Consider the following 10000-nt stretch of genomic DNA (forward strand, 5'->3'; position numbering starts at 1 on the left):
CAAGGCAGGGATAGGTTTGTAATCCAGGGTTTATGTAACCATATTGTGAGTGTTCTTACGTGTAATTAGATTGGGATGCCATTTTAGTTTCCAGGACTATAAGATACATTCCCGTAGATATATTCTCTTAAGGGCGGACAAACAGTGGTTGTGGGTTAAAGGTCCAAATGTATACACAGTTCGTGTGCTGTGTGTCGTTGCACGTCTGTATATGGGGCTGGGCACCCATCTGTGTTTTAGAGTTAGCTTCCTCACTAATCTTCACATGTCCTCTCTTTTGGCTCTGTAATTTAGAGTTGTCAAACAGCTGCACTAGATGTTATTACAGACTGGAGAGAGATGGGATGTTAATCGTATCATATGAATGTTTGTTTTCATTTCGTCCATTTAACTGAGTGCTTTTTTTTAAACATTTTTTAGTAAAGATTACTTAGAATCTGGGTAAAATATTTGGGGTTTAAAAGATTTTGAGTGGAAGGATAGCAATTTGGAATAGCTCTTTGAGCATGGTGTGTTCGTGTTTTTTGTTTGTGTTTGTGTTTGTGTTTGTGTTTATGCTTGTATGGGTAGGATAGGTATAGACTAGATCTTATTTCAGGTGTGTGAGGATGAGTGTGTGTGTGTGTATGTGTGTGTGTGTGTGTGTGTGTGTGTGTGTGTGTGTGTGTGTGTGTGTGTGTGTGTGTGTGTGTGTGTGTGTGTGTGTGTGTGTGTGGTTCGATTGACAAAGTTTTGTTTTGGACTGGAAACTGCATGTAAAGATACGTAAAACACACACACTCATTCAAATATACATACATACATATATGTTTAGGTATACTATTGATCACACAAATGTTTTGGTTACGGTATGGCATTCTTTGAAAATAAATGTATGTGAACATATGAACCACAGCATACAGCTCCACTGTTAAGATATACACCACCACTCACTTTATTTTGACCTGTATGCTAAATATTTCTTGACATGACATTATGGACAGAGTTAGGACACTCAAATAATTTATATTTAAACCAGATCATTTCATTTATCCTTCAAGTTGTTGTCCTTACTTTCAGTAGAACTAATGTGTGTGTGAATTGTAATCTTCACAAAACAGACCTCTGGAATGTAGAACATAATATGTTTTTCAAATTTTTGTCCTCAAATATCATGTCCTGATGTTACAAGTAGGATGGATACTAATGATACTAAAAGAATACTGTGATATTAAGTCTTTTAATACTACTTCTGTGTAAAAATGTTCATCAGGTCAGGGCATACTTTCCTTCAGCAGCTCATTGGCTGTTCCTCTTGCCCGGCTGTTCTCATTTTTATACACACTCACACACACACACACACAGGGCACACATGCATGCACAAACATACACTCATACACACACCGAGAGGGAGGGAGGGAGAGACGGAAACACAAACAAATACACATCATCATCAACAACAACAACAGTTTAGGTTTACAATTCAGTGTCAATATTTCTGTCTTTCATCCACTTATTTGAGAGTCCAAGAATTCCAAACTGGATTCTGATTTGAAATAAGATATGCAGTCCTCGGGTAAATGCCCTTGTTTGTCCTGCAGGCATACAGGAATGAGTGATCAAGACATATCTTATGAACTTTCTTAAATCTGTGTCCTCACATGGCCTGCTGTAACCTGTAACAGTAGAGCCTTGCCCTTCATAACTATACCCAGTCCATATAGTCACACATTTCAGATTCGTTCTCCCTATATACGTGAGGCTATACAGCCTCCTCCGTTAAATACCAGGAGTCACAAGCCTATCCAGTTTCAACCTTCTGCAAGTCATATGATTTCTACGATGACTCGTATCCATGACTCAACAAATATTATAGATGGGCAGGATCCTCTTACACTTTGTTGGTTGTTGGTGTCATGTGGGGTTGATGTTTGATCTGAATCCAACCCACTGCATGGGAGATAAACATGAATCAGTTAACCCAGGTGTACCTGGAGACAACTGAAATAAGCTCAAACTCATGTCAGAGTAGTGCTCAATGCGTATAAGTTAGATGTTGAAGACACACCTGTTTGAAGATATCTGAGAAAGGGGGAAGAATGTCTGTAAGCCCATCAAGAGGAATCCCATTCACAGCTTAGTAGATGGTCAACGGGGGATACAATTGTATTGAAAGCATTTAGAATACTCATTTCTAATAATCTGCAGGTAAACTGTCATTTTGTTTTTAAAAAAATGTTACAAGTCCCTATTAATGGTCTGCTGAGCTGTGTTATTGACTAATTGAATTGCTGAAAATTATTCTGAGGATACCCTGGTGATCATTATGTAGTGATGTAGCAGTTCTCGGCAGCAGCAGCAATATGCCTCTAGTCATTTGATACCAATGTGACTTTAGACTTCAGATAGTGAAGGCAGAGTTGGACAGAGCCACTGCAGTGGAATGGCATGTGGGGCTGCTGCTTGGCCTGGGTGGCCAATGGTGGAGACATCAAACATTCTGATAGGGCAGCCTGAGACGGATCCTAGAGAGTGCAGACAGACTCAGGCCAAGGTTTGTAATCTGACCAACCAATCCTGACAGTGTGTGTGTGTGTGTGTCTGTATCCCTGGCTCCCTCTCTCTCCGTGTGTGTGTGTGTGTGTGTGTGTGTGTGTGTGTGTGTGTGTGTGTGTGTGTGTGTGTGTGTGTGTGTGTGTGTGTGTGTGTGTGTGTGTGTTTGTGTTGGTGTGTTAAAACTTGTGTTTCCACAGTTGTGCCCTAGTGTCAGTCTCCCTCCCCACTTTTCTGTACTGAAATCCAACTCCAAAGCTACACAGAGCGGCAATGTTGTTAATCAGTGATACATGGCCGATAAACTTTGAATCCCTCCTGAATGTCAGTATTATGAACACAGATTCGGTATTGTTAACCTTTTGTGGGTAAAGTCTCCTCTCTCTGTCTCCTCATATTATGTAGATTGCAAGCTTGCAAATTTCTATGTTTGTGTGTGTGTGTGTGTTTGATAGAGAGATAGACGTGATGAGAATCAAAACGGTTGAATAATGTAAAGATTTATAAGGACTTGGGTGAATTCAGAGGGCTGCATCTCTCTCTCTCTCTCTCTCTCTCTCTCTCTCTCTATCTATATATTTATCTCTCACTCTCTCTGTCCTTGGCGTGCCTAAAAAACTGGTTCCTCTGTCATTGCTTAGAACTGACTACAAGAGTTTTTGACCAATCATCTTAATGCAGTTTTAGGTAAGACCATTCACCAAGACCAATCCTACTGTAATCCACAGCCTCTTCCTGGTGAGGAAGTGCTATTTCTTCTCATGGTCAGCTTGATATGGGCCTTATCTTAGATCAGGAGGAGGCTTATGATTTAGTTGATCATGGCTTCGCTCTCAGGACTCTCAAAGCCTTTAGTTTTGGCCCTTACTTTATATCATCTATCAAACATTTATACATGAGCTTGTATGGCATGTTTAATATTAATAGGGCTCTGACAAGACCCTTTTTGGTTAGTAGGGGTATTCGGCAAGGCTGTAGTCTCTCTGGTGTCCTGCACACCATTGACATAGCGCCACTGTTGATACAGCTGAGGATGGGTCTCAGGTCACCCTAAGGCAAAGCCTTGTTGACCTAGTGGTGCTAGTTAAACAGCAGTGAACAGCAGTGCTGTTATGTCTGACAATGTTGTAAGCCCCTTTACCAGAGCAAGAATAGCTAAACTTGGTCACTTGTTTGATCTAACTGGGAGACACCAGTGGTCAGCAGGTGACCCAGTGTCTTCTCTTGGGTGAAGATATGCTTAGAAGCTCCAAGGCATGGCTCCCTGAATGCTTTGCAGGCTTTGTTAATAGTTTCTTTGATGGTGGTCCAGTTGATGTCCATTTTTCAGATTTTGTTGTTACACTCAACTAATTAAAATAGTGCAGTTCTCTTTTAGGGGATGCAGGATGCAGGCTTTGCAGTCGCGAAAAAGGTCTTGTGAAAACAAGTCCTCTCAAGTGTGTGCATGTGAATAAACTTAAGGAGAGACCTGACACAAAATGGAGGACCCATTTATCTGACAGCCAGAATCAGTCACCTTCATGGAGAGTAAAAGTCCAGTCCAGTTCCAAGTCCAGTTCCAAAAAAATCCTCTGGTGACCTTCAGGGGTGTATGCTGCACTGTGTCATGGCCATAAAACTCTATGCTGTGTCATGTTCCAGATACTGTCTTTTCACTGTTTTCGTGACTGTGCAAAGCTGACTCTCCTCTTTCAAATGCTGGATGTAGCATTAAATAGACTGGGGTTTAGTTTTTCAAAGACAATGTTTGTCTTTGGAGTCAAGTACTCCAGACAAAAGAAGAAGCTGTGAAAATGTTTAACATTTTTGACAGGGTAAGCTAAGTTGTTCATCTGGAAGAGCAGTAGCTTGGAGCAGGAAGGACAAATTGTGAATTGGGTTCATATGTTGAAGGCCTTCGTTGCATTGAGAATCAGTTGAGTAAGCCTTTTTCCAGGTCACTAAAAATAATAATAATAATAATAATAATAATTTATTTATTTTATTTTTAACGCACTTTTAGTGACAATTTGTGTCTAAACCAAGTCTGTGGTGAAGTGATATAATAATAGTAGTGTGTTGTTTACCTGATGAGATTTGTTCATGTGCTTTGGGCTGCTTTACTATGGTGTGGGTGTAGCTGGGGTAGGGCTACATAGTAGCCGTTTTAGGAATCCTTGATACATGTGATGGTTCAATAAAGGGGCTTTAAACGTAAAACATCTCTCTCTTTCTCTCTCTCTCTCTCTTTATCTCTCTATCTATCTCACCCTCTCTGTCTGTCTTTCTCTCTCCCTCTCTATCTCTCTCATTCTCTCTCTTTATCTCTCTCACCCTCTCTGTCTGTCTTTCTCTCTCTCACTGCTCGTCTCTCTCTGCCCTTTTCCCCAAATCCATGTCTGTGCTAATCCTCTGTGAGTGATATTGAAATATAATCTGCATGCTTGTATCTGTTGTACTTTTTTCCCCCCGCCCTCTCTGGTACAGCAACCCCCTTATCCCTGTCACACGGGAAGACAGAAAATCCCAAACCTTTTATTATCCGATAAAATAGGATTATGTCACTTGCGGTCAGGGCACAAGGCAGGCATCTGTGGATGTGTTCTGTTACCCAAGCGCAGCTCCAAGTGCACCACAGGGACGTCTAGCGGCTCACTAAAGCGTGACACCACTGGAACCAGGAACCGCAGTACCCCACCTCCTTGGGTGCATTAGCAGAATTAAGACAGGTCGATCTAAAGATGTCTGTGTTGCTGGCCCCCTTTATCGTGCAGGGCATAATCAGACTCCATCCCCTTCACCACCTACTCTCACATCACAACTTTCATCTCAGTGATGGAGGAGCTGAAACCTGAAGGAGGCATTTTACAGGCCTTAATTGGTTTATGTAATAGATGGATGTCAAAGGTTCACCATGCTGAAAGCTTGATCCTGCTTTCCAGGTATTGCGATTGGCAAAGTCAAACGTGATCCTTTCTGATGCTGCTGCTGCTGCATTGCTACGATTGGCACGTTATTAGAGCACACATTTCATCATGAGAAATTGCGTGTGTGTGTTACTGTGTGGGGGTCTGTCTGCCTGCCTTCCTGTGCGTGTGTGTGTGTGTGTGTGTGCGTTTGTATGTGTGTATATGTACCTGCTTGCGTGTGTGTGTGTGTGTGTGTGTGCGTTTGTATGTGTGTATATGTACCTGCTTGCGTGTGTATGTGTGTTCTTTCGTGTGTATATTTGTGTGTGTGTGTGTACGTGTGTGTGCATGCATGTTTGTATATATATGTGGGTGTGTTTGTGTTTGTGTAACAGTGAAGATGCATCATGTGAAACCCGACACCTCAGTCTCCCATGCCCCCCTCACATCCCCACTCCCTGGTGGCACTTTGGCATTTGAAGTGAATTGGCGTGAGCCCTCTGAGGCATTTCAGCCTTCAGACGAGGAAGCAGAAGAGGGGTACACACAAGTAGAAAGTATCAGAGAAAAGACGCCACCGGAGTGTGTGTGTGTCGCACCAGATTTGACTTGGGTCCCAGAGCCAGAAAAGGCAGGAAATCGCAAGAAACTGTGAAATAGGCACATTTAATCAGTCGAAGAGCGCACTTCAGAATGTTCAAGGATGGAGGACGAAGACGAAAAGGTGATTGCCAGTTCTGGGTGTGAAACTGCTTTATTAGAGTTTGCGTGGATTACTAATAATACAGTCAGGGTGTCAGTGGACTTGGTGATCATGGTGCTTGGTTTCTAGTCAATCTGCCACAGTCACTGCGGTCACATATGTCCGGATTTCTGGCTTTATCTGATTTAAATTGAAGCTCCATTTCACGTAACTCCAAATTTATAGAGTTTGTGTCCGACTAAAGTCCGATTTACACCTCAAGATAACTCTGTGTGTTTCCTCAGTAGCTCTCTATTCATCCCCTCAGATCCCTGAAGACTACAGAGATGAAGCACAGCATGTGGGAGGCAAAGCTAGCTTTAAAATGAGCTGCATGAATCGAATTTAAATCTATGGAAATGCATAATTCTCCATGAAAGTCAAATGATGTAGAACGCTTTATGGTGAGAACATGTTTTACAGTTCAGCGGTAAATGATAGGAAACTGGGTTGCATGATTTGGATGCGTTCCATGGGAAGCTTTTTAAGAGTGGCTGTAAATCATGTATCATACCTGTGCACAGCTGTTTGGTCCCTAATGAATAACAATGACTGATAAATACGTGGAGGCTTGTATACAATATAGTACAACAACAAAATGAATAGAAATAAAGTTAGCAACACATTTATTTCTTATCAGTGACGTAATTCTTATAGCAACAAAATGTCAATGCGTGTGAAAATGGTTCTTTGGCTTTGGCACCAAGTGACAGGATGTGCGCCTCTAAAAGAGAATGGATTACGAATGGGTATTATGTCCTGATTCTATCTCTGAGGTTCTTTGATGTTTTGTGTGTGTTTGTGTGTGTGTTCTCTCTATAGAATGGTGTAAATTATGTGCTTTACATGTGTGTGTGTGTGTGTGTGTGTGTGTGTGTGTGTGTGTGTGTGTGTGTGTGTGTGTGTGTGTGTGTGTGTGTGTGTTATTGCTATAGAATGGTTTAAATGATGTGCTTTACATATTTTTTGTGTGTTTGTGTGTGTGTGTGTGTGTGTGTGTGTGTGTGTGTGTGTGTGTGTGTGTGTGTGTGTGTGTGTGTTCTCTCTATAGAATGGTTTAAATGCGCTCCATCTGGCCGCTAAGGAGGGTCATGGGGAGCTGGTGGAGGAGCTGCTGGAGAGAGGATCGGCGGTGGATTCATCCACGAAGGTACAGGACAGATCTGTGCAGCGATTAGAACAGCTGGTCTCATATGGAAACCTGGCATAACTGGCTGACTATTAGAGGACATCTGAGGCGAGAGAATGACAGTTTTGAAAGCAGTAGGACATTGATGGCCTGTTATCTTCAGCTGTTGAACTCGCGCCGAAAGTGCGGTTGCTTGTGATAGTTCACGTGAAGAGCTGGCTGGTCTTTCAGCGCAGCAGGGGGGGGCCGGGTGTTATATTATCACCATTCTGCTAACCCGTCCTCGGGTGTCCTTCGCACCTCTGCCCTTTCAGAGGAAGCTGAATACACACACACACACACACACACACAAATACACACACACACACACGCACACACGCACACACGCGCACACACACACACACACACACACACACACACACACACACACACACACACACACACACACACACACACACACACGCGCGCGCGCGCACACACGCACGCACACACACACACACACACACACACACACACACACACACACACACACACACACACACACACACACACACACACACACACACACACACACACACACACACACACACACAAACACACACACTCACCTACTCACTCATTTACTCACACACACTTTCTCACACACACACACACACACACACACACACACACACACACACACACACACACACACACACTCACCTACTCACTCATTTACTCACACACACTTTCTCACACACACACACACACACACACACACACACACACACACACACACACACACAAACACACACACTCACCTACTCACTCATTTACTCACACACACTTTCTCACACACACACACACACACACACACACACACACACACACACACACACACACACACACACTCACCTACTCACTCATTTACTCACACACACTTTCTCACACACACACACACACACACACACACACACACACACACACACACACACACACACACACACACACACACACACACACACACACACACACACACACAGACACACAGACACACACACAAACACACACACAAACATACACAAACACACACAAACACACTGACGCACACAGAGAGAGACCTTTGATAACGTATTGCATAAGCACAAAGATAATCACACTCACAAATGAATATGCACACGCACACACACACACACACATGCCCACATATAAAAACATTGACACAGGTTACTTTGATGTCAGTTAACTAATGTTTATGGTGAATTTTACGTTTAATATAAAACATCCTAACGTCAAAAAAGACTCTAACCAAAATGTGAAATGCAATGGTGAGTTCCAGAGAAAAGGTTGTTTGTGGTAACTGTTTTCTGACTGGCCCTGCAGAAAGGAAACACAGCACTGCACATCGCCTGTCTGGCTGGGCAGAAGGAGGTGGCCAGACTGCTGCTGAAGAGAGGCGCTGATGTCAACGCCCAGTCCCAGGTAAGAGACGCCTGCTAGGGGAGCACTCATGGGGCACTGGGGTCAGGACCTTTTGTGGGTGGGATGTTCTGTACTGGGATGTTCTGTACGTTCATGTGATTTAATTCACTGGGGAAGACTATTCTTACATATGTATTTTTTGTAATATTGTATATTGCATTTAAGATTACTTCCATGACGGCTACACAAGAAGGCTGTTGTTAAGAAATCATAGGGAAAAAAACAGGGGTATCAGTGATGAGTTTTTTACTCAAGTATCAAGGCGTTTAACCATGGTATGTGATTGTTTGTATGTGTGTGTGTGTGTGTGTATGTGTGTGTGTGTATGGTCATGTGCCTTTCTTTGTATTTGATCGCCCATCAGAATGGATTCACTCCGTTGTACATGGCAGCCCAGGAGAATCATTTGGAGGTGGTCCGTTTCCTACTGGAGAATGGAGGCAATCAGAGCACAGCCACAGAGGTGTGTGTGTGTGTGTGTGTGTGTGTGTGTGTGTTGTGTGTGTGTGGTGTGTGTGTGTGTGTGTGTGTGTGTGTGTGTGTGTGTGTGTGTGTGTGTGTCCGTGTGTGTTTGTTGGTATTTGTATGTGTGTGCCCAGACAAATGTGTGTGTTTGTGTGTGAGTGTGTGTGTGTGTGTTTATGTTTATGTGTGTTTTAATCCAGATCAGTTTATGACAGTAAACATGCTAAGTCAGTGTCACATACGCACATACAGTATTAGTGGGTGAAGGTTAAAGTTATTTTGCCTATCACTGCGTTTGCATAGTGCTTATGGCTTTTCCCCTGTCTCCGTTTCGGTATTTGTCCCTCTCTCTGTCCCTGTGTCTGTCCCCTAGGACGGCTTCACTCCCCTGGCCATTGCTTTGCAGCAGGGGCACAACCAGGTGGTGTCCCTCCTCCTGGAGCACGACACCAAGGGGAAGGTGCGGCTGCCCGCCCTCCACATCGCCGCCCGCAAGGATGACACCAAATCTGCTGCCCTGCTCCTGCAGAACGACCACAACGCCGACGTCCAGTCAAAGGTGAGGGAAGCGCCGGACAGCAGGGGGGCAGGAGGGGGTCAGAGTGTGTGAGTGGGATAAAGGAACAGGGGAGAGACATAAGAAGTAAAGATAAGGGAAGATGAAGGAGAAGATATGGAGGTGATGATATGGAGGCCGGACATGGCGAATGAATACAATGAATAACAGACACATTTTTATACAGCTAACTGTAAGTTATGTAACTCTAGTTTGGGTGTCTA

General features: G+C 43.5%; 1 protein-coding gene across 1 annotated transcript in view; it reads left to right on the forward strand.

Moving 5' to 3' along the window:
- Positions 1–10000, forward strand: part of ank2a (ankyrin 2a, neuronal) — a gene marked incomplete at its 5' end in the record, with an annotated part of 98860 nt that overhangs the window by 7655 nt on the left and 81205 nt on the right. The window contains 4 exons of the mRNA XM_080859067.1: positions 7217–7315; positions 8657–8755; positions 9120–9218; positions 9594–9779. Of these exons, the coding sequence (XP_080715193.1) occupies positions 7217–7315; positions 8657–8755; positions 9120–9218; positions 9594–9779 (483 nt within the window). The remainder of the gene's footprint in view (positions 1–7216; positions 7316–8656; positions 8756–9119; positions 9219–9593; positions 9780–10000) is intronic.

This window comes from Sprattus sprattus, assembly GCF_963457725.1.
Source record: "Sprattus sprattus genome assembly, chromosome: 20".
Lineage (NCBI taxonomy): Eukaryota > Metazoa > Chordata > Actinopteri > Clupeiformes > Clupeidae > Sprattus > Sprattus sprattus.